Below are 25,616 nucleotides of genomic sequence, written 5' to 3' on the forward strand. Positions count from 1 at the left end.
ATAAAATTATGGAAAAACATGACCACAATCAATCGTATTGAGCGCTTACTGTGTGCAGAGCACTGTACTAAGGGCTTGGGAAGTACAAGTTGGCAACTTATAGAGACAGTCCCTACCCAACAGTGGGCTCACAGTCTAAAAGGGGGAGACAGAGACCACAGCTCTTATAGAACTCATCGTCTAAATGGATAGCACAGATGTGAACTTTACATAAAGTCCAGGATTTTGAGAAATACTAAAGATAGATATTTTCCCAAGAAGGAAAGAAAAAAACCCTTAATTTTGCTCTTTTGGTGGTTGTTCTTTCCCCCTGTGAATTTTCCTGAATTCTGCTGAAACTGAATGAAGGCTCAAGGAAAGTGGAAGAGGGAAGGGTAAGGCAGCAGTGGGGAAAAGACTAGAGGAAGTGAGAAACTTTAAACTGCCCCTGCTAACCCAATCAAAGGATTAACTCGAAGTCATGCAGATGTTTAGTAATCAAGGGCAGTTTCCCCAAACTGAAATTCCTTATTAGAATCACCCACCACTCTATTCCAATGGTAAACGGTAGGGAAACTCAGTCCCCATGTACAAGGAAATAGTTTCTTCTCTTGAGGAAACGTACGTTCCCTTTCTATCTGGGAAAGGAGGAATCTGTTAATTTCATGTTTCTGATCCCTCACACTTCAAACCCTGAGAATTGAGAGCTAACAACTGCCTAAATGCAAATCACAACCCCCAACCCTCTACTTACAAACTTCCTGGCAATTTCAACCTAAAGACTTCCTGTTGAGTCAGTCTCTTTCAAAGGAACATTTTGAGATGCCGAATGTTTTACCTTCACAAGTTTCTCAAAGTATCCCACCTAATCACTTTTGTCAGAAACAAAAGTTGATTGCTGAAGTCAAAAGAATTATTGAACTTCATAAGCCATAGAACACAGAGGGGACACACACACACACTCTCCCTCCTAGCCCCCCTCCCAATTCATCAAGGCATTTCATTCCCTTGGGCTCTTGTAACTAAATACATTATTTAATTAAATATCCTGTTCTTACTGGCTTATGTACGAGGGAACACTAATTTTAGAAAACTGATTAGCCAGTTCTTTCTAACTCTATGTTGTTGTAGCTAAGGTCAGATTTTTCTCTGAAACTATGGCAACAAAACCACAGAATACTTTGTCTATAAGGCTGAATGATACTGTTCTCCTTGATACCTACACTTGCATAATTCCTCCCTCAATTAGAGGGAGTACATTTTTTACACGATGTGGGAAAGGAAAGTCCAAGTAAGTTTTCATACAAATGTCTTCACTGGGTAACTGAAATTTTTTTGAGACAAACCTTTAAAAGCACAAAACTTTTAGGCACCACGGAAGCAAAGACAGATTCAAAGGTGGCAGTTCTGAGGAAATTGCAGTCCAATACCAGGTTCAGTAAAAGGGAAATTAGAGCAGTTCATTTGCCGTATCTTCCCAGCACCTCCACCAAATCCTAAATTTGCTCAGACAAAACAAAAGGAGGAGGAAAGAGGTGCAATTTTATTCAAGAAGCAACTTCTTTCTCTCCCTGGTCCTGCTTATTCTGCAACTCAATTTCAAACACATTGTTTGGCCACCTTTAAAGTGTTGTGATGATGCTCTCCCCCTCCAGGGAGGGTTAACACCATTTTAATGCACAGGAGGTTCTCCTGGAGTGAGTGCCACAAAAACTAGGCTGGACACATTCATCCCATTGATATGCCAAAGCTCAACTGCCCTGAAAAACAAGGTACAGAATGTAGCTCCCAAACAGTGGTGACCAGAAATCCCAAGGACTCCATTAGGACAAGGCTGGCTTGCTGTAAAAAGCAAAATGACACAATCTCTCCTTTCTGTCTGAGAAGACAATTCCAATGGCCAGCAATTCAGATCCAAGACAAAGAATGCCAACTGTCATCCCTGGGCCCCTGCACAAGCTCACACAAAAAGGCTGGCTAAAAGCTTCATCATACTTTGGGTAAGAAACAAGAGAACCCACAACACAGGGTCATTACCCGGTGCAGAACAAGAAGAGACCAAACTTTTAAAAATTTCAGTGTCTCAGCTCCAGCCCTAGCTCCTGATCCCCCAGAGGAAAATAGATTCCTTCATTTGAGGAGATTCCTTCCTTCTCATCTATCTCTGTCCTCCTGCCATGCATTCCAGATGAAAGACCTTCCACAGGAAGTAAAACAGCAGGAGCTGTTGGATTGTTTAGTGAGAAATATTTGGAGCCCCAAGTTTTTAAACTTTAAGTAGCAAGGTCTCTTGTGAGTCAGCTTTTTCATCCAAGTGAAAAACTCCAGGCTTAAAACTAACAAATCTGGCCAAAAAAAAAAAAAAAGTGGGGGGAGGGGGGGCAAGGAGGGGAGGCCTTCAAAGGGATTATAGGTTCTGGCATTAAAAATTTATCTTGTTCTGAAGTGAAAAACAAATAAATGTTTCTTAATTATTTATCACATTTCAGATGGGTTAACATCAAAACTATCCTTTGAATGTTACCCCTCTGATCGAAGTATAACTAACAGTTTTTATTCAGCACAAAAGGGATGTAGTATAGTGGACTTGACTGGAAAACACAGGCTAAAACTGATAATCCTAGCTGGGCCACTTACTGTGTGACCTTGATGAGATTGCTTAATCTCTCTGTGCTGCAATTTTCTCTCTGCAAAAGAGGATCATTTAAGGATTATTGCCAAACTCACTGAAACATCATCTACCCCCATCAGGGCTGTAGAGCTAAAGAATGTGATTACATATAGCACTTTTCTAAAAGGACATCTCCCACCAATATTTACTGCTTTTCTCTAATGATCATTCCTGCAGCTGTGGCCTCGCATAAACAAGCTCACAAATTTCAATCGCTTCATGTAAAAACCAACTACTATCCCTCAATATCGCACAGGTTTTCCTCCTGGTTAGTAGTCCAACTTTTTCACGGTAATTCTACTGCAACAAATTTCCTGTTCAAGGTCATTATGCTTCACTTAATTGTTGAATTATAGGCCACACTGGGTCACAGGCCTATTGCCCCTTAACAAAGTGGGAGGTAACAGATTTTCCCTAGGGCCACAGCTGAGCCCTCTAGTCTGGGCTTGGCTGGGTTCCACACAATCAGAGCTTCTCACCTCTCCTTAGAAAATGCCTGGCCATTCACAAATTTGCCAACTGTGGTGGTTTACAGGAATGCAAACCCCTCCCGCAGCAAGGTATACCTGTATTATTGTAACCTGAGAATCCAAGAGCGTTTAGATCTGAGCTCCCACATTTAATGAATGAATGTGAAACACTACAATACAGTAAAGATCAAAGAAGCAGCTTAGATTTCTCCCAACTCTATCACCCAAAAGGTACGTTATTGTATAAATTTTTAATGCATGTATACAATGTTTTATGTTTTCTGCATTAAAAAACAATTTTATGTTTTATGCATAAAAACGGGAACACTTTCATCCCAAATTATCTGCAATATCTGGAGATCCAGATCTAAAAAGAGAGTGCCAGACTGACCTAAACAGTATCTAAAATGGAGGGCGAGGAGAAGGAAGGAGGGAATCGAAAGACCAGAATCTTAATATATTAATCTCAATATCTCAAGCATGCAGGGAGAAACCCTGGGATACATTAGAGTGAGTGGGAATACAGCACAACCAAGCCGCATATGCACAGCCCCTGTGGTTATATAATACTCTCCAAATGTTATATGTTGCCCTGGGAAAAGTACCAAATTACAGTTTTGTTCTCTCTAAATGGAGTCTTTTGGTGCAAGATTGAGGTTAACTGGTAAGTCTAGAGTAAAGACTGTAAACACATTAATCTTTTTATTAAAAATGAATTGATTTAACAGAACATGGAGAACACTGCTAAAGACTATCAGTACAAATTTTCTCCCTATGCCCCAAGGCGCAAACATAACACACACCTCAAACAGACTCATATATTGCATTACCTTCTGCAGGTCTAGATAAGTGCAGTGCATAATCATATTTTTTTCCGTGATGAAGCTAAGTCACATTATGGATTAGGATCAAAAGAACAAACAAAATTTAAGCTACTACTCCCAATGTGGGTATTTTTAAATCTAAATAAGATATGGGTTCATTCCTTCCATATCTTGCCAAAAAAAGGGAATAATGTTGCCGAGCAACAACTGAAAACAATGGGTCTGTGAAAATGGTTCGTAGAAAAATCAGCCTGTTAATTTAGCATTGCAATGAAGAAACTTTCTCAACCAGATTTTCTAGTCCCATGAAGGTGTGAAGTCACATGATATGCCTAGGATGCTCAAGATAGTGTCCTCCCAACCCCCAGGACTGTCCTAATTTGGATTGCTCCAATCCTATGGAAAAATAAACTTTTCAGGCAGCTGAGTTGGTCCTAAATGAGGCCTAAACGTAGCTTGAATCTAGCCAGATTTGGCTTTATGCCATCAAGTCCTGGTTCCATAGAGTCGGGGCCCACTCTAAGTGCCACCACACCAACTTTAACTCTTTTCTCCATTTTTCCCTTGTTGAGAAAGACAGCTTGCTTGTTCCTCGCCTAAACACACATAGGTCCTGGAAAGTTCACTAGGTAGCTCTAAGAGGCTCTCTCATAATGTAGTATTCTGAGTGACAGATTATGGAATAAGGTAAAATGAGGAGAATGAACATGGGCTAAATTTACGTGGCTCATATTTGGGTACCCTGTAAAAATTCTTGAGAAGCCCACAGCTCAAGGTAGGCATCCACCTCTGGGGAAAGAGAATGTTCAGCACAGAGCCCTGAAGAGACCTCCGTGGAAAGACTGACTTGCCCACCGTCAGAAAGAGCAATGCAGGGGAGGGCTGTGCCCCTCGATTTCTAGTCTTCTTGGGCCTCCACTGACAAGCTTCTTCCTATGCTCGCTGGGGCTAGAAATTCATACATTCATATTTATTGAGCGCTTACTGTGTGCAGAGCACTGTACTAAGCACTTGGAAAGTACAATTCAACAATAGAGACAATCCCTGCCCACACAGGGCTTACAGTCTAGCATATGTGAGCATGAGTGAGACCCTATACGACCCCCACACACACGTCGAAGGTTGGGGTGGGCCGAGCCATGTGTCCACCAGACCCAAGCACCATACTCCTTAGACTTGGCTCAAACTGGACCAGACCCTTCTCCTGATTTTATCTCCCATTAAATGATGTACACTTGGTTAGTACAAGGGTCTTTAGGAACAGCCCTGTCTGAGTGGTGAGGAGCCTGAAAAGGGTTCCTTCAACCATAGTGTTCTGGAGCTCTTATAGTGTTTGTCGTTGTCCTTGTGGAGTTCATTTTTCCTGCTCATGCACTCCCTGCCAGCATCCCAGCCCTTCTTTTAGACGGTGAGCCCTGGGAGGACCAGAGACCCTTATTTTCGATTCTTCGCGATATTCTTCCCCAGCTCTTAGTACACTGCAGGTACCAGGGAAGGTACTCAAATGCCACTGAATGACTGAAACACAACTAATACAGCTCTCAGATCAACACATTTCACCAGTTTCTTTCATCCCAGGGGAAGTAAAGCGTACTCTCCGACTGATATCAAGTACTGTCGATTCCCAGGCTACGTTTATCCAATTACTCTTTAATATGGTGGTTGTATTCTTGCTAAGGATATGGTAAAACAAAGCCTCACACATTGCTCCATCCCAGCTGAAAATTGAATCGATTGCTGAGGATAGACCAGCATGGCATACTGCTATCAAAAAAAGAGAGGTTCTTATGGAGCAAAAGCTTTGTAAGGAATGAGAAATGAGGCAAGAGAAAACAGCACTAAGCACTGCAGACGGTAAGCATAATAATGCAAGGGGCAGCCCTTTCGTGTGCTCAATGTGGCCACACACACATACTCACACTCCTAGGTGAATTTCATCATTAGTGGAATCTCTCCTTCGAATATGAAGGACAACTATATGTGTTATTGCAAAGCCCCTGTTCTGAGCTAAGTGCATATGCACAAATGTTTCCTCCAACATTACATCACGCTGCAACCAAAACTCTGTGCAGGGTACTGTACTAAGCACTAGGGAGAGTGCAACAGCTAGTAGACCTGATTCCTGCCTTCAAGGAGCTTACAATCTGGGTGTGACGAAGCAGTGACAGCATGAGGCCTTTTCAATTTTCAGCCTGCTGGGAAGACTGTGACTGCTTCTGAGCCACTAGGAGCTCCAAACTCTGTTCTTCATCATCATCATCAATCGTATTTATTGAGCGCTTACTATGTGCAGAGCACTGTACTAAGTGCTTGGGAAGTACAAATTGGCAACACACAGAGACAGTCCCTACCCAACAGTGGGCTCACAGTCTCACTGTGCTGTCCAACCTTCTTGTTGCTTAGATCATTGTCCTTCTCTTTTATACCATTTTTGTTGTTTCATCCTTCCTTATGTGTTTTTCGCCCAACCCCTGTACCCTCTCATTTTTAGATTGTGAGGGACTGTGTCTAATTTTTACCTCTGTATTTCCTAGTGTTTTTCCTAGCTCAGTGATTTGTAAATACCGCAATTCCTATTACTACGAGTAAAGATCAGGTAGGTCAGTACATCGTCTAAGAGAATAATCACTGCAATGTTCCCATCTTTTCTCTTCTATTCTTTCCCCACTACCACCATGTCCTGGTCCTTGGAAATCTCAGTTCCTTTTTTTACAGTATTCGGTAAGCACTTACTATGTTCCAAGGCACTGTTCTAAGCTCTGAGGCAGATACAAGGTAATCAGGTTGGTCACAGTCTATGTCCTACATGGGGATCACAGTCTTAATCTCCACTTTACAGGTGAGGGAACTGAGGCACAGAGAAGTGAAGTGACTTGCCCAAGGTCACACAGCAGACAAGTGGCAGAGCTGGGACTAGGACCCAGGTCCCTCTGACTCCCAGGCCTGCTTTATCTACTAGGCCACATTCCCTTCTCTTCTCTCCATTATCATTTTTTCCACAGCCTCAGAATGCTTTCATCCAACTCTCTATACCCCACCTCACTCTCTCCTTCATAACTCCTTCCCAAGCCCTACTCGTGGGCCGGTGGAAAGAACATAGCTCTAGGAGTCAAGAGACCTGAATTCTAGTTCTGGCTCTGAAGGTCTTGATCCAAAGGACCAACTAGGCCATCCCCCAAGGTGGACAGAGCCAGAGGGAATCCTGAAAATAGCTGACTTGTGTGGGAGTCAAAGTGCACAGCAGCTACCAAGGCAACCACCTATTGGGTTATGGCACTGAGGCACAGCACTGGCATAATGCTGCAGTCACTCATTTGTCGCTCTAGAAGCCTCAGTGGAACATGACTGGCAGGAATGAGAAATAAGAGAGTGTGAGTGGTACCGTGCGAACCAACCGCACTATAAAAAAATTCCTCCATGCAGATTTTCGGCCCCAAGTCTCATCTGTCGTGCCCAACGTGAGACTCCACATACCATCAAAAAACTCTCTCACCTCACCCAGTCCGCAGAACAGATAGACTGTTCAAAGGGGGAAACATTTGCAAAAGAAAACAAAATGCAAGGTAAGGTCTGTCCTCTATCAGGTCAAAAAAAAACCTATTATATTTGTATCTGTTTTTTCGCACAATCCCTTTTCTCCTCTGTCCATGTCGATGGGTCTATCTTGCAATGTAAGGCACACAATGGTAGCAGTCTCCATGGTCCTAATACAGTGACAGATATGCAATTGATGGTATTTATTGAGCACTTACTGTGTGCACAGCACTGTGCTAGGCACTTGGGAGAGTGCAGTAGAGAAGGTAGCTCAAAGAGCTTACAGTCTAGCAGGATGTTAGTGAATGATAAGAATATACAGTCACGGATCTCTTCTTTCCTCATCCCCATTCCCTCTCCCAATCCTCATAAGCCCAGTTCTACAAGTTTCTCTCCCTCTAAGGCAACCTCCCTCCCTGAACAAAGGGGTTACTCCTGGGTCAGGAAACCTCCACCAACAAAAACTTTTATCCTAAACTCAGAATTTAGCCCTAAGCCTTTTGCGCAGTTGGCATGTTTCAAGAATAGCACTTTGTTCTGGACGTCAAAATCGAGGAGTAGGAGACAACCTCACTTCCTCCCGAATCTAATGAAAAAGATTAGCACATCCCACCCACTGCATAATGACGTGTCCCGCTCCTACCATCTCAATTTATACTAAGACCAAAACAAACCTATAGGTTAAAGTTTGGAGAGGAAAGACTGCTAAAATCAAAATGAAATGCCAGTTGGAGCTGACACTGGCAAAATAAAACCTACTCCACACAATCTGCTTCCCGCATCCAGCTAAGGAAGTCACTTTCTTGCAATAAAACCCATTTCATAAGAAAAGGCACTGTTGTTACATAATCTTCAGGGGCAATTTGAACCTAGAAATCTTCCCATTTTCAAACAAAAATGAAGGTGGTAATTGGGTTACAAAACGGCCCAGTTCTTCTGAATCACTTCAAAGGGGATAATGTTACTGTCCAAAATTAATTCAGATAACGCAATGGATTTGGCTGATGTGCAACAGATGTGGAGCCAATGTTTCATTCCTGCAGATGTAGTTGGGACAGAAGATATTCTCACAGCACAAAATAGCAATTTATTTCAGGATTTTACTTTGAAACATCAGAGAAACGCCAATGCTCCCATGGGTTAACTCTTTGCTAGCATATCTGAACATGTAAAAACAAGCTATTTTGGTTCTGTACTGAGGTTTCACTTGAGGAGGAGGACTGTCACTTGGAATGTCAGATGAGAAACTTCTCATAGCAATGCTCATTTTGAAATGGAAAAAAAATCCTACATGGAAACAAAGAGCAATATAGAAAAAAAATCTTCAGAACCTGATGTTTAATGAACCCTGGGTTACAGATGAAATCCATTTGTCAATGAAAGGCTTTCACATCCATTTAAGAATAAATGGTAGTAATCTTCCTTACATAAAACAATATGGCGAGCAATGATGTACAAAAAAATCAAAAGGACAGTGCAGTTTGGCTCTGCTTAAGATATAAAAATCTCTTCTATTCAGATGTTCTCCCAGTTCACTTCTTTTTCAAATGTATAAATTGAATCCAGTGTGAACTGGTGACAGCAGGAAATACAGATTAGAAATAATCATGGATTACTGAACTGTACTCCACACAATGAAATTATTGTACAAACACATCAAGTTCAAATGTGCATGTATTTGTAAAGGCAGTGATGCCTTTCAAAAGACAGGCCTATAAAATTAGCCCTGAAAAATATGAACTGGAAAAATCATTCTGCATCACAGTGCAGTCTTCTGACTTAGAAAATGTACCTCTAGTTGAAGTAAACATCATGCCTTGCACTTGGAGAAAAGATCAACTATCCAAGGAAATCTACCAGTGTCGTGCACCTTCATCTCCATTTTTAGTGGATTTTAAGTAGTAACTGACCTACATTTGCCAGGTTTTAAGCACTGTTCATTTGAAATCAGTTTTCTTCACAAATGTAAAGCAGCATACAATTTTAAAGAATAACCTCTTTGAGAATACTGTCAACAAGTCAAGTCACTGCCAGAACTCGTGTTTTCACTATTCATTTTGATTAGGAAAATTAGAAGACATTTATGTGGCAACACATGCCTGTTTTGATTGTGAGTGATGTGATACTGGCAGAAAGTTTGTGTGCAGGTGTGTGACACTGGATGAAGTACTATCATGTGAAATTTCCTTAGCGTGGGGCTTTGCAACAACGCAACCCCCTCATTATTGGAGATCCGGGTATAGAATTCTTTTTTCTTTTTCATCACTTTTTATATTAGCAAAATCTGCTAAAATACTTTTTAGCTACTGAAAATATAACACTAGCGCAATTAATGATACCTCCTTGAACTGGTTTAGGCAATCAGTCCCCTCCCCTGTTCACGTGACTGCAATGCTCTACAATGCTACTACCTTGGATTGCAAATTGTCTTTCTTCTCCAGACCTCAGTCATTTCGCTCTATTATCTCACTTCAGACAAACAACATTCCTGTAATAGACAGCCACCCCCACTTTAAAGATGGCAAAACTAAGGTTCAACAAGTTTAAGTGATCTGACCAAGGTCATTAAGTCAGTAGCAATCAATCACATTTATTGAGTGCTCACTGTGTGCAGAGCACAGTACTAAGCCCTTGGGAGAGTACAATATAACAGAGTTGGTAGACACATTCCCTGTCCGCAAGGATCTTACAGTCTAGAGGAAGACAGACATTCAAATAAATTACTGATGTGTACTTAAGTGCTGTGCAGTGAATAAAGGGTACAGATCAAAGTGCAAGGGCAATGCAGAAGTGAGAGGGAGTAAGGGGAAATGAAGGCTTAGTCGGGGAAGGCCTCTTGGTCTAGCACGACAAAAACTAGAAGCACATTCACTGGTGCTTTTTCCACTAGATCCTGCTTCTTTACAAAACTGTTGAAACTAAATCGGTCCTTTCTAAAGTAATGCCTCCGCTCCCAACAAAAATACTCGACTGCTACTTCATCTAATCCCGCGGGGCTCCACCACTTGTCTGCTGCGTGACCTTGGGCAAATCACTTCACTATGCCTCAGTTATCTCATCTGTAAAATGGGGATTGAGACTGTGAACCCCATGTGGGGCAGGGTGCTTATAATAATAATAACAATGGCATTTATTAAGTGCTTACTATGTGTAAGCACTGTTCTAAGCGCTGGGGAGGTTACAAGGTGATCAGGTTGTCCCACGGTGGGCTCACAGTCTTAATCCCCATTTTACAGACGAGGTAACTGAGGCCCAGAGAAGTTAAGTGACTTGCCCAAAGTCACACAGCTGACAATTGGCGGAGCGGGGATTTGAACCCATGACGTCTGACTCCAAAGCCCGTGCTCTTTCCACTGAGCCACATTGTATCCACCCCAGTGCTTAGTACAGCGCCTGGCAAATAGTAAGCACTCAACAAATACCAGTTATTATCACTATTATGTGGTATTTTGAATTTTATTAAGTTAATATCAAATAAACAGAAATCTTCCCAGTGCTGTTTCTCCTACTCCTTTGACTCCCAAACTCTTCTGGGAAAGCCTGAGTTTATCTACTCTAGAAAACCTTGCTGTTGGGCTTTGCACATGTACAGTGAAACTCCCCTGCAGCACTGACCTCTAGGTCTGGAAGATATCTTCCCTAGCCATACCTCAGGAGCTTCTGGGCCAGGCACAGAAAGGAACAGCCCTAGGAAAAGCCAGGTCCAGATACTCCTGTCAATATTTTTTTTTTAATATTCTTACTTCAAGGACATAAAATGAAGGAAGAAATAAAGCAAGAACCCACTTCATATCCGGAAACCCAGGCCAAAGCCTGTGGCAAAATTAATGAAACAGTAAAATGGTGCCCAGAGCCCAGTAAAAACATTTCCTTGAGATACTCCTGTACCAACTCTATGAAGCACGGAGTCAAATTTCCTTTCTAGTTTCAGCTTCTGCCACCTTCTCAGTATAGTCTTCCCTGAAAATCAAAGTTCCCCTAGCTCCCTCACAGTAAGTACTATGCTTCTCACTCCACCCTCTATAAAACTTGTGCTCTTTCAGACTAAGACTCTCAGGAATACACCATCCTATTAAGACAACTAAAAAGGACAGCACAACTTGCCATTCAAGTGGCCACCCTAAGTATGATTTTTATGCCTTCTTAAAAAATTTACTTGAAGAGTTAAGAAAAGAATTGGAGAGTTGATCCAAAGTTGTAGAAGAAATTCAAGCATAGGTAGTCAAACTGCCCAGCTATCTCTTCTCTAACTGCCAAAATGAAATCATTAAGAAGTCATTTCCTGTGTTCTTCATAGCCACAGATATCAATGAAGAAATGGTTCATCAGGCATAGGAAGCTCTCTTGAAGTAAACGCTCCATGGGATCTAATTCACACTCCTTTTACTGTAACTGCAAAGAACAACTCCAAACTTAAATAGCACTTGATAAAAAAATCCTAGACAGCCAATCAAAGTCTTCAAGAAGCAATCCACTGAATATCTTAATTTGCCTGGCATTTAACTTTTTTCTGCCAAAAACTACATTTTGAGGCAAAAAGTAGACTGACAAGTAATCTTACTTTGAAATGAAGTAGTCCCATTTCAACAGAGAAGTAAACTATCATTAAAATCACATACACTCTTTAAGGATTCTTAAGTCTTTCAACACGTTGATATGGAGTGGGTCACTGGAGCACAATTCAGTTACCTTACCTCTGAACTTTTTGGGTGGGTTGTTAAGATCTCCTGCTTCTGGTTGCACGACACATCGATCATCCACAAGGCTGCAAAGGAAAAAAGCATCAGTTACATATTCAGCCAAGTTCAGGAAATGAGAACCAGTATGGTCTAGTGGAATGAGATAGGCCTGGGAGCCAGAGGACCTGGATTCTAATCCCAGTTCTGCCACTTATCTGCTGGGTGACCTTGGGCAAGTCACTTAATTTCTCTGTGCCTCAGTTACCTCATCTGTAAAATGGGAATTCTATACCAGTTCTCCCTCCTCCTACTTAAACTGTGAATCCCATGTGGCACAGGGACTAAGTCCAACCTGATAAACCTGTGTCCACCCCAGCACTTAGTACAGTCCTGGACACACCAATCAATGGTATTTACTGAGCACTGACTGTGTGCATATTGAAGAAGCTTAGCGAATACCACAATTGTTATTATTGGAATCCTCATTTGATATGAAATAAAAAGATCTAGTCCTTTACTCCACCCAATGCCATACTCATTCAATTCAATCGTATTTACCGAGCGCTTACTGTGTGCAGAGCACTGTACTAAGTGCTTGGGAAGTACAAGTTGGCAACATATAGAGACGGTCCCTACCCAACAGTGGGCTCACAGTCCACTGATATTGATGTCCATGATATTGATACCATCTCCCAGGAATCAACCCACGCCAACACCTTTCCATGGTTCCCAGAGCTAAATCAATGACGACGACCAGCTCCGCTCCTGCGGTTGAAATCACAGTTATCGGGGTATGTTCTCTTTGGTTTTCTCCCACTGACTAACTGCGTAAAGGATGAGTCATACTATTTTCTGACGTAAAGAAGACTGTTAGGTCACAGATGCCATATCCAGAGGCAGACATACTGCCTTCTGTATCCCAGCTGATATCTATACTGTCTTTTCCCATCCATCCACCCATACCAGCTCACAGTCGGTGATTAGGAGGCTAATGATGAAAATGATCAATTGGAAGAGAACCTTAAAAGTCCCCCCAAGCCTGCCTCCCTGGTTCCCCTTCTGCTAAGAAAGATAAGACTATAGATAGAAAAAGTGAAGTGTCAATGAGTAAGTAATGAAAAAGACAGAGAGAATACCGATGGCCAGGAGTGACCATAAGATGTCAGTTTGAGGCACATTTGATGAAATGCATCTATCTGAGGATAAGCAAACAAATATGGCAGGTTCACCCGCTCAGCCCAAAACCTATACATCAGTCCTAGGAAAAATATCTGGTCTGCATGTGAGTTCAAGAAGGGAAGAAGCAGCGTGACCTAGCGGATAGAGCCTGGGCCCGGGAGTCGGAAAGACCTACGTTCCAATCCCAGCTCCGCCACTTGTCTGCTGCGTGACCTTGGGCAAATCATTAAGTTTTCTGTGCCTCAGTTATCTGTAAACTGGGGATAAAGACTGTGAACCCCATGTGGGACACTGACTGTGTCCAACCTGATTACCTTGTATCTACCCCAGTGTTTGGTCCGGTGCTTGGCACATGGTAAGCACTTAAATTCCATAGAAGGAAAAAAAAAAAGAGAGAGAGAGAGATGTGCAGGAAGAAAAAGAGCAGCTGTTCCACTAATGCAATCTGAGCAGAAAAACCCAGGAAGGTCAGAATTCCACATCAGCTGCCACAGCAGGGTGTCTGTTAAGATGGCCCTACCGGGCCACTGTGGAGGTGGGGAAAACACAAAGGTTTGATCCACACAGCTGGGGTTCACATGGCAAAGGGTCGCTACAGTGACCACTCCACTGTACCAAACTGCTAACATGGAAATGGTGGCTCAAGGAAGAGCCACATCATGTGTTCAGCACAGTACTTTGCCGGACACAACAGCTAAACAAGGTTGGGGGGGGGGAGAAAGAGAGAGAGAGAGAGAGAGAGAGAGAGAGAGAGAGAGAGTGTGTGTGTGTGTGTGTGTGTGTGAGTGTGTGTGTATTCAGCCTCCCATCAGCTCCCAGATGCAGTGACGCCACTTACATGTGGAGCTAAGCACTGAGAAATGAAGACAGTACACTCTTTGGAAATAGATGTACCCTTATCTTCCCAACATGAGCGTGTATTTGGGCTGTTCATACTACTAGCATTTATTAATCACTTACTCTGGGCAGGGCACAGTACTAAGCACTGGAAGAGAAGGCATAGGTGATGATTAGATGTGGTCCCTGTCCCTCAAGGGGTTCACAATCATACAATCTGGGTGAAGAACTGCCAATATTTCCAGGATCATCCTCATTAAGTACCTCAGCATAGGCAATAGGGTATCAGGTTGTAATCTTCTGCTGGAGTAGCTGGAAACTGTGTACCATGGAATTTTAATAGCAGTTTTTATAATGATTTCAGTAATCCAATGCAATGGCATACTAAGAATCAGTATCCGTGCTGAGTAGTGTTGACTGTTCATGTGTTAGGCAGCAGCATGACCTAGTGGAAAGAGCACAGGCCTGGGAGACAGAAGCCCTGGGTTCTAATCCCAGCTCCATCACGTACCTGCTGTGGAAGCTTGGGCAAGTCACTTAACTCTGTGTTTAAGTTCCCTCACTGACAAAATGGGGATTCAATACCTGTCCTCCCTCCTACTTAGACTGTGAGGTCCATGTGGGACCTGATTATATTGTATCTACCTCAGTGTTTAGTACAGTGCTTGGCACATAGCAAGCATATAAATACCACACTTATTATTTTGTATTTTTATGTGTTCAAATTCAGTGGGTAATGAATGGTATTTACTGAATGCTTACTGTGTGCACAGCACTGCACTAAGCAGTCGGGAGAGCCATTGTAACTACCTGCAAGGACTAATATTTTTCAATTTTATTGTGAATTTGAATGTACAGGACAATATATTTTCTGAGACATACATACACTGACTGTCTAGGAAAGAACCTCAACCCTAAAACGTACTTGGGTTTGATTTAGCATATTGGTAGAAACATGAAAAACATGAAAGAAGCAGCATAGCCTAGTGGCAAGAATACGGACTTGGGAGTCGGAGGTTGTGGGTTCTAATCCTGGCTCCGCCACTTGTATGCTGTGTGACCTTGGGAAAGTCACTTAACTTCTCTGTGCCTCAGTTACCTCATCAGTAAAACGGGGACTGAGACTATGAGCCCCACATGGGACAGGCACCTGATTACCTTGTAATCCCAGTATTTAGAACAGTGCTTGGCATATAGTAAACACTTAAATACCATAATTATTATTATTTTCTAGTCAGGTGATTAAGTGTCATTCTCTTAGATTTTTTTTGATACATTAACACTTTCAGGTCACCTGAAGCTGTAATTTAATAAATGGCTTAAAGTATTAAGATGCAAAGAAACATGCCAGAAATCCACCAACTCAAAGGAAAATTCCTAAAATGCAAGGAGTAGTTTACTCACTCAGGTGAATCTGCACAATGTCTCCTTAAACATCTACATCCCTTTGAGGAACGAAAAGAAATTCTTAACACATTTCAAGAAGGGGTAAATTGATGCCCAGATAAGGACAAGTGACCTGTTTAAAAGCACAGTCAATATTAGACCCCAAGCCTTTTCTAAGGTCTCCCAAGTAGGCTATATTTGTCGGAGAAGGGGTGTGCGTGCATGCATGTGTGTGTTTGGGGGAGAGGGGAAGGGGTGGAAAATAAAGTAACACTACTCCTGAGTTAGAGAAATCAAGAATGGCACGTAAAATCCACTGCATTGGAAGTGAGCGCTCAGAAGTTGGAATTTTTAACTATTATGGAGATACTACTTTTGAATTATTAATAATAATAATGATGGTATTTGTTAAGCACTTACTATGTGCAAAGCTCTGTTCTAAGCGCTGGGTGGGGTACAAGGTGATCAGGTTGTCCCACGTGGGCTCACAATCTTAATCCCCATTTTCCAGATGAGGGAACTGAGAAGTTAAGTGACTGGCCCAAAGTCACACAGCTGACAATTGGCGGAGCCGGGATTTGAACCCATGACCTCTGACTCCAAAGCCCGGGCTCTTTCCACTGAGCCACACTGCTTCTCTATTGTCAGAAAGGAGACTGAATTGTCAGAATTGTCAGAAAGGAGACTGAAAATAAGGGTTCTTAATGAGAATCTTGCAGCTGGACTCTGCTTCATCAATGTTTAAGCCCCTTCTGCCAAATTAAAATGAATGGGGCATTTTTAAAATGAGTGTCCAGGCTTCCCTGTAATTTTACATAGCCCTATTTATACTGCTGAAGAAACCCTCATGTCAAAAGCACAAAATATCTTGCAAAGGCATCTTTCAGCAGAAGAGCTAAATAAATTATCTTAACATGAAGAGAGCAATAGGCTTAAGGTTAAAAGTTATCTTGACTAAAAAAAAATCAGACCTATTAGTCTCCTCAGTGATTTATATGACCACCAAGAGCAGTAAGTCTATGTTTAGAAAACAACGTGAGGAAGTGGCAGTAAAGCAAAGAACATACATCTTATAGGAATATGAAGCAGGGATTTTTTTTTTAACTAGAGGTTTGTTTTTAAAGAGGGGAATGAACAGCAAAGCTGTTTCATCCTTTACCCCATCATCATTCCCCTCTTATTAATATCCTGCCAGGACTAAAGAGATCCCTTAACTGGAATTTTCTAACTTTCTTCAGGTCAAGTACCAAATTCAATCTAAAATGAACTAATTTAGAGATGACGTGTCAACATGGAAACATAGTTCATGTTTAAAGCACCAATGAGGTTTCTATTTCAAAGCACAAGGGTGCCACCATCTTGTGATGCCACTGACTGAGAATGTTTTATTCCCTAATTACTTGCAATACGGATGAAAACACAAGGCAGTAAGAAATGCTTGGAATCTGAAATGGCCCAGAGTGACCAGCTGACCTATCTACAAACTCCCTGGGGACCTATCTCCTGATCTACGAAGCAGTAGTGTAAACAATTTAATGAAGAGCCTAGAGTGAATCCCAGAGAAAGAGGAAGAGGGAAACAAGTCAGGAAGCATGGGGTTAATAGCTCTGGGCACCAACATGAAGACACTGTTTGCTTTGGACTCCCGCTTCTGAAGGTCAGGAAACACATAATCAGATCAACTAATTGATTATTTTATCATCTCTGACAAATTCCTTCTAGATGTCTTACTAAATGACAGCCAGGAAATAATAATAGGTATGAATAAAGAGCCCAACTCATTGCAGTATCCTTTAAACAGATGTGACTGAAAGACAGGCTCTTTTGCCAAAATGACTGTCTCAGTAGAGCTTTCCGCTCCCCTCTCCCATCTATTTTTAGAATAACTTGTACCTAAGTTAGCAATGTAAATAACTGCGGCAGCAAATTTGTGATTGCCCAGTTTGGAGAAATATCCAGATCCCACTTCTGCTGATTCTAACTCAGAGTATGGACAGAGCAAAAAAAGAGAGAGAGAGAGAGAGAGAGAGAGAGAGAGAGAGAGAGAGAGTGTGTGTGTGTGTGAGTGGGGAAGACAACTAGTCCATTCCACTATCATCAATCGTATTTATTGAGCGCTTACTGTGTGCAGAGCACTGTACTAAGCGCCTGGGAAGTACAAGTTGGTAACATCTAGAGACAGTCCCTACCCAACAGTGGGCTCACAGTCTAAAAGGGGGAGACAGAGAACAAAACCAAACATACTAACAAAATAAAATAAATAGAATAGATATGTACAAGTAAAATAGAGTAACAAATATGTACAAACATATATACATATATATATATCCACTAGTTTTCAGTCATTCTAGTGAAAAGGCTTCATGGGGGAAACAAGCTTATACTTAATACAAGTTTTGTATTATCTGAGGGATTTCAATTCTCCACGCTATCCTGGTCCCCATTACAGTTTGTCTGAACCACACTAAAAGCTTTCTGTGCAGGCACAAATAGGGATTGATTGATGATTTGCCTTCTCATTCCTTTACTATGCCATATATCTTTGTAATCTGACCCAGATCCTGAGCTTGTTTTCTCTTAAAACCATCTGCACAAGGTATACTGTGTGTTAGTGCTCCACTTTAGCTTTTAGCAGAATTCTGATAAACTAAATAAACAAGGCCACCTAAACATTCTTAGTTCAACTAGGAATATTGGCTGACTACTCCCGATTTGGGACAGAGGAGTCAATCTTCTAAACCTGTCCAAGTCTTAAATGCTTTAGCCCCAGCATGCCCTGGACTTATGAGAACCCACCCCAGTTGGTTCAAATTGCTCTTACCCCAAGGTGCTGATAAATCCATTCGTCGATCCCTCTGCATATAGGGAACAAATGTCCCCAATATGTAGGAAACTAGACATCTTGTCAGACATGTCTTCCTTGATGATCTAAACAAGAGAAATGTGAAAGACTATTAGAACAAAAGAGATGACGAACCACCAATTCAAAAAACAAATCCCCAAATCGTTTCTACATCATTTTTGAGAGACCTCAAAATCAGACACAAATAGGACTTTGACAGGCAAGTCATTTTCAAGGAGATAAGAACCTCAGTAGAAAACAAAACTATTTCTTTAAATGCATTTCAGAATGTCTGACCAGGGGTGAAGACCTTTCTTTCAGCTGCAACCGCATCTGTTGTACCATATACAGCTTTACGATTCCTCAGACGTACAAATATATTTTGAATGGGAAGGCTGGAAGGAGCTCGGTAAGAACTCAGAAAAGAGACTCTGGGTGATTAAGGAGTTGATGAAAATGATGTATGAATCGGATGAGCATATATAGAGTTTCCTTGAGGGAATACTGACTGAAAAGAAAGTGACTGGCATAAAAATGATGTACTGTGCACATTCCAAAGAATCAGAAGAACTGAATGAAATTTTAATAAAGAAAAAGTAAAGTTGGCTACCAAATTAGTTCCGAGAAGAAGAGATTTTGCTAAGGAAATTATTCTAAATTCCTTTCCAGCACCATGTTCTCTAGGAAAGGCAAAGCAGCAACCCCCCTGTAATGAGTCAAAATTCCCTTCATGGAATGCTGATACTCTTTCTCATCCACTCCACGGTCTTTTTTCACTCACAAATATATATATAAATGAGAATGGAGCACCAGGTATTCAAAAAAATCCTCAGTTGGGCAGGGGGTATTGTCCCAAAAAATGTTAATTTTTCTAATTCAGCCTTATAAACCCCTTTAAACAGACAGAGGCAAAAAAAAAAAAAAAAGACGTGGTTTCCTCCTCATCTCCTTTGCAGAAGAGGAGCAATGGGTTTAATACAAGCCATTGAACATGAGTCACCAACAATTTCAAAATAAATGTGTTCTCCGGAGAGGCCAAAATTTATGCAGACATGATAAACTATATAACGGAAACATAGGAATCCCATATATGGGTGCAAACCTTTTAGGTTTATTCAACATTTACCCAAACCAGATTCTCATAAGGCATAAAGGCCACCAAACTAACGAAGTCAATCAATGGTATTTACTGAGCACTTAATGTGTGCAAAACACTGTATTAAGCACGTGGGAAAGTCCAATACAAGAGTTGACAAACACACTGAGGTCTGCTGGCTTAGACGTTCTACATCTTATTAGGCTCAATAGGTCGTTTTCTGCCGTGAAAGGGTTCGGTACCAAAGCCTACTTAGGAATAACGGGAACTAATAACTAGACTTTGAAACTTAGCAGGTAAAAACTAAACTTTCAGTCTGGACTAGATTTTCCTGAAATAAATTTCAACCTGGTTAAAAAAAAAAGTTCCACTGCTGGTTCAGACCAATGGTTCAATCTTATTGGGCATTCTTTTTCCGACAGCGACAACAGAACGCCTAAAGGAACAGTAGAGGATGGTAACCCTTACAGTGCTAAAGTTCCCTCTTGTCCAGGAATGTACCCAAACCTTTCTTGAACCTAGTGATAGGTTCAGGCTGCACAACTTCTGTTTACTATTAGCGGAAGGAACCCAGGACCAGGAATCAAAGGACCTGGGTTCTAATCCTACTCTGCCTCTTGCTTGCTGTGGGAACTTGGGCAAGTCATGACTTCTTTGTGCCTCAGTTACTTCATCTGTAAAATGGGGATACAATACCCGTTCTCCTTCCCTCACACTGTGAGCCCCATGTAGGATAGGGGCTGTGTCTGATCTGCTTATATTTAAGCTTCAGCGCTTTGAACATAGTAAGCACCTAAATACCACAATTATCATTATTATTGTTATTGCCATGTGAAGAAGTGTTCCTTTTGTTTTGACCTACCACCTTCAGGCTTCATTAGGTGGTTACTTGTCCTACTATTGTGGAACAACAATGAAACAACCATTTCATGCTCTCTCTGTCCATGTATTTTACGATTTTGCATTCTCAATTAGACTCCCCCTCAGCCTCCATCTTTCCAGACTGACAAATTCCAAACTTTTCAGCCTATCCTCCATCCCTCCTCTCATGTTGGTTGCCCTTCCCTGTACAGTTTCCAACTCTATTTCATTCATAAAATGTGGAGATCAGAATCACATCTTACAGACATACACTGATTTTATATTGTGGCAAAGCTATATCTGTTTTATTTTCTATCCCCTTCCTCATATGTCCAGCATCCAGCATTTGATTGGTCTTTTCGGTCCCTGACTTTACTAGGACGTCACCTACAACATCACCATCCTCCTTCCTGTCCCACAAGCTCACATTCTTGGTGTCATTTTTGACCCTGGTGTCACATTTACCTCCCACAACCAGACTCCAATTCTTTCTCTATAATCAATCGGATTTATTGAGCGCTTACTGTGTGCAGAGCACTGTACTAAGCACTTGGGAAGTACAAGTTGGCAACACATGGAGACGGTCCCTACCCAACAGTGGGCTCACAGTCTGGTATTTGTTAAGCGCTTACTACATGCCAGGAGCTACACAAAGCACTGGGGTAGATACAAGCTAATCAGGTTGGACACAGTCCATGTCCCACATGGGGCTCACAAGTCTTAATCCCCATTTTACAGCTGAGAGAACTGAGGCACAGAGAGTTAAGTGACTTGCCCAAGGTCACAGCAATCAAGTGGCAGAGCCTGGATTAGAACTCAGGTCACCTGGCCCCCAGGCCTATGCTTTATTCACTAGGCCATGGTGCTTCCACTCACCCCTTATTCACCTGACAACTCCAAGCCCATATTACCTCCCAGATGGACTATTTCCTTCTAGACTGTGAGCTCGCTGTGGGCAGGGAATGTCACTGTTTATTGTTGTATTGTCTTTTCCCAAGCTCTTAGTACAGTGCTCTGTACACAGTAAGCACTTAATAAATACAACTGAATGAACGGACTATCCTATCAGTCTCCTTATTGGTCTCGCGCCATCCTTCTAGCCTTCTTCAGTTACAAATACAACTGCACATAACATCTTTCTGAAATGATGGCTGGGGCACATAACTGCTCCTAAAAAAAAAAAAATCTTTAATGGCTCCCCACTACTTTCCATCTAAAAGAATAACAATTGAATCCCTTGCATTTGGAGAGTTCTTTTATTTTTTCCAAATAATTTTCCAGAGCCCAGCATTCCTGGGAGGTAGGGAGAAGCAAGTGTTATCACCCCTGAGCATCCTACATATCCTTCCTCTCTGCTCCTTCGTTGATCTGTAATTTATTTTCATGTCTGCCTCCCTCACTAGATTCTAAACTCCTCAAGGGAAGGGATGCTGTATACTTCCTCTGCCTACTCTTCCAAGTGCTTCGCATTCATTCAATCGTATTTATTGAGTGCTTACTGTGTGCAGAGCACTGTACTAAGCACTTGGAAAGTACAATTCAGCAACAGAGGCAATCCCTGCCGACAATGGGCTCCAAGTCTAGAAGGGGGAGAAAGACATCAAAACGTAAACAGGCATCAATAAATACATACCATTGACCCATCCCTTTCCCCACCCTACTCCGTTCTACTGCTCCAAGCTCCTCCTTCAAAGCTCTTCTAGAAACTCTTCCCCTCCAAGTAGGATTTTGGTCCCCTCAGCCACCGCAGACTGTATTTTCGTTGTGGGCAGGGAACGTGTCTACCAACTCTGTTATACTGTACTCTCCCAAGTGCTCTGTACAAGTACAGTGCCCTGAACACCATAAGCGCTCAATAAATACCATTGATTACAACACTTATGTCTTTATTTTTCACTTGCTATCAATTTAACCAACTATTCTGACATTTTTTAAACTCCTGTAGACTTCTCCATTCAACTCTGCTTGTCTTTTGCAGGCCAGTAATCAGGTCGGAAACTTTTTCGCACCTAGGACAATGTTCTGCATACACTAGGCACTCAATAAATACTGATATTTTGGGATACCACCTGCATTACCGTTGAAGTTTTCCACTTACTACTGATGAGGTCTGAAGGACCTTGAAGTGTGCTGTCTTACCCATTTTATTGTTTTGTTCACCCTTATTTATTTTTGTTCTAACATATGAGGCAAGAGAGGATTTATTTTCCTGCTGAGGAAAGAGAGACGTCTATTGGTACTGACAGTAACTTTAAGATAAGGCTCGAGGCCAGAACGGGCCAGAACTTGGCTCTGGTAGAAACAAAAGTCCCGGAACCACCATTCCAGTTATGAAAATTGTTTGGCGGCGGCAACCTTTTTGGCTAGTGGGGAGTATTCCCCGGAGCCTACTGGTCACCAGTAGGTGTAGCCAGAAACCAGGCTCCTGGTGGGGGGTCAGGCAGTCAATCAATCATATTTACTGAGCGAATACTTTGCGCAGAGCACTGTACTGATCGCTTGGGAGAGTACAATATAACAATAAACAGACACATTCCTGCCCACAACGAGCTTACAGTCTAGAGGGGGGTCTACAATCGATTGGGCATGGAGAAAACTCACCCAACCCCACCCCTCCCTTGCCCAGAGACCCAAGGAGGTGGCTGAGGGCAATGCCACTAAGAGTCCATGGACATGATGCGTGGCACCTCCCCAGCTCAGCCCTCCAGCCGCCACCACCACCACTTCCCCATCCCCCAAGGTACCCAATGCTGCACCTCGATCCCTGCTCTGTTTCCAAGATGAAAGAGGCCACGGTGGCCCCCCCTTTCTACCCTTCCACCACACTTCCCACACCATTGCCTTTGCCACTAATAATAATAATAATTATGGTATTTGTTAAGCGCTTATTAGGTGCCAAACACTGTCCTAAGCGATGGGGTGGATACAAGGTAACCAGGTTGTTCCATGTGGGGCTCACACTTTTAATCCCCCATTTTACAGATAAGGTAGCTGAGGCACAGAGAAGTGAAGTGACTTGTCCAAGATCACACAGCAGACAAGTAGCAGAGCCAGGATTAGAACCCATGTCCTCTGACTCCCAAGCCCATGGCTCTTTCCACTAAGCCACACTGCTTCACTAAGATACTTGGGGGCTGAGTGGGAGGGGCTAACCCAACCCTATAGTCTTTGGGTGACCCAAACTGTAGACCTGAATTCCCCCAGGGCTGTGGGGAGAACTGCTCTGGACACAGGTACGCTCACTCTAGGCCCATGGCTCTCACACACATGTCTTTATACTCGACTATTTCCCCTGCCTGTAATTTATTTTAATGTCGGTCTCCCCCTCTAGGCTGTAAGCTCCTGGTGGGCAGGATTCATGTCTACCAACTCAGTTCTCAAGGACTTAGTACTCATTCATTCAATATTATTTATTAAACAGTTACTGTGTGCAAAGCACTGTACTAAGTGCTTGGGAAAGTACAATACAACAATAAACAGTGACATTCCCTGCCCAAAACAAGCTCAAAGTCTGGGGTTGGGGGGGGGAGACAGACATCAACACAAATAAATAAAATTACAGATATATACATATGTGCTGTAGGGCTGGGAGTGGGGAGGCAGAGCAAAGGGAGCAAGTCAGGGAGATGCAGAAGGGAGAGGGAGATGAAGAAAAGTGGGGCTTAGTCTGAGAAGACCTCTTGGAGGAGATGTGCCTTCAATAAGGCTTTTTGGGGGTGGGGGGGAGTAATTGTCAGATTTGAGGAGGGAGGGCATTCCATGCCAGAGGCAGGATATGGGCCAGGGGTCATTCATTCATTCAATCATATTCAATGAGCGCTTACTGTGTGCACAGCACCGTACTAAGTGCTTGGGAAGTACAAGTTGGCAACATATGGAGACGGTCCCTACCCAACAATGGGCTCACAGACTAGAAGGGGGAGACAGACAACAGAACAAAACATGTGGACAGGTGTCAAGTCATCAGAATAAATAGAAGTAAAGCTAGATGCACATCATTAACAAAATAAATAGAATAGTAAATATGTACAAGTAAAATAGAGTAATAAATCTGTACAAACATATACACAGGTGCTGTGGGGAGGGGAAGGAGGTAGGGCAGGGGGGATGGGGAGGGGGAGAGGAAAGAGGGGGCTCAGTCTGGGAAGGCCTCCTGGAGGAGGTGAGCTCTCAGTAGGGCTTTGAAGGGAGGAAGAGAGCTAGCTTGGCGGATGTGCGGAGGGAGGGCATTCCAGGCCAGGGGGAGGACATGGGCCGGGGGTCGACGGCGGGACAGGCAGGAACGAGGCACAGTGAGGAGGTTAGCGGCAGAGAAGCGGAAGGTGCAGGCTGGGCTGTAGAAGTAAAGAAGGGGGTGAGGTAGGAGGGGGCGAGGTGATGGAGAGCCTTGAAGCCGAGAGTGAGGAGTTTTTGCCTGATGCGTAGGTTGATTGGTAGCCACTGGAGATTTTTGAGGAGGGGAGTAACAGGCCCAGAGCATTTCTGCACAAAGATGATCCGGGCAGCAGAATGAAGTATAGACTGAAGTGGGGAGAGACAGGAGGATGGGAGATCAGAGAGGAGGCTGATGCAGTAATCCAGTCGGGATAGGATGAAAGATTGAACCAGCAGGGTAGCAGTTTGGATGGAGAGGAAAGGGTGGATCTTGGCAACGTTGCGGAGGTGAGACCGGCAGGTTTTGGTGACGGATTGGATGTGAGGGGTGAATGAGACAGCGGAGTCGAGGATGACACCAAGGTTGCGGGCTTGTGAGACGGGAAGGATGGTAGTGCCATCCACAGTGATCAGAAAGTCAGGGAGAGGGCAAGGTTTGGGAGGGAAGATAAGGAGTTCAGTCTTGGACATAATGAGTTTTAGATGGTGGGCAGACATCCAGATGGAGATGTCCTGAAGGCAGGAGGAGACCCGAGCCTGAAGGGAGGGCGAGAGAGCAGGGGCAGAGATATAGATTTGGGTGTCATCAGCGTAGAGATGATAGTTGAAGCCGTGGAAGCGAATGAGTTCACCAAGGGAGTGAGTGTAGATAGAGAACAGAAGGGGACCAATAACTGACCTTTGAGGAACCCCTACAGTAAGGGGATGGGAGGGAGAGGAGAAGCCCACAAAGGAGACTGGGAATGAACGGCCAGACAGATAAGAGGAGAACCAGGAGAGGATGGAGTCTGTGAAGCCAAGGTTGGATGGCGTGTCGGCGGTGAGACTGAGGCACAGTGAGAAGGTTAGCACGAGAAGACTGAAGTATGTGGGCTGAGTTGTAG

The 25,616-nt window shown here is 42.9% G+C and overlaps 1 protein-coding gene across 5 annotated transcripts in view; it reads right to left on the reverse strand.

The window, feature by feature from the left end:
• The window catches only part of ITPR1 (inositol 1,4,5-trisphosphate receptor type 1), a 346,510-nt gene that overhangs the window by 304,477 nt on the left and 16,417 nt on the right, over nucleotides 1-25,616 (reverse strand). For all 5 annotated transcript variants that reach the window (XM_038772880.1, XM_038772879.1, XM_038772878.1 and 2 more), the window contains 2 exons: nucleotides 18,381-18,487; nucleotides 12,173-12,243 (listed from right to left, as the gene is read on the reverse strand). In XM_038772880.1, coding sequence (XP_038628808.1) covers nucleotides 12,173-12,243; nucleotides 18,381-18,472 — 163 coding nt within the window. In that variant the 5' untranslated portion in view covers nucleotides 18,473-18,487. The remainder of the gene's footprint in view (nucleotides 1-12,172; nucleotides 12,244-18,380; nucleotides 18,488-25,616) is intronic.

The sequence above is a fragment of the Tachyglossus aculeatus genome, chromosome X1, assembly GCF_015852505.1.
Source record: "Tachyglossus aculeatus isolate mTacAcu1 chromosome X1, mTacAcu1.pri, whole genome shotgun sequence".
NCBI classification, from domain to species: Eukaryota; Metazoa; Chordata; class Mammalia; order Monotremata; family Tachyglossidae; genus Tachyglossus; species Tachyglossus aculeatus.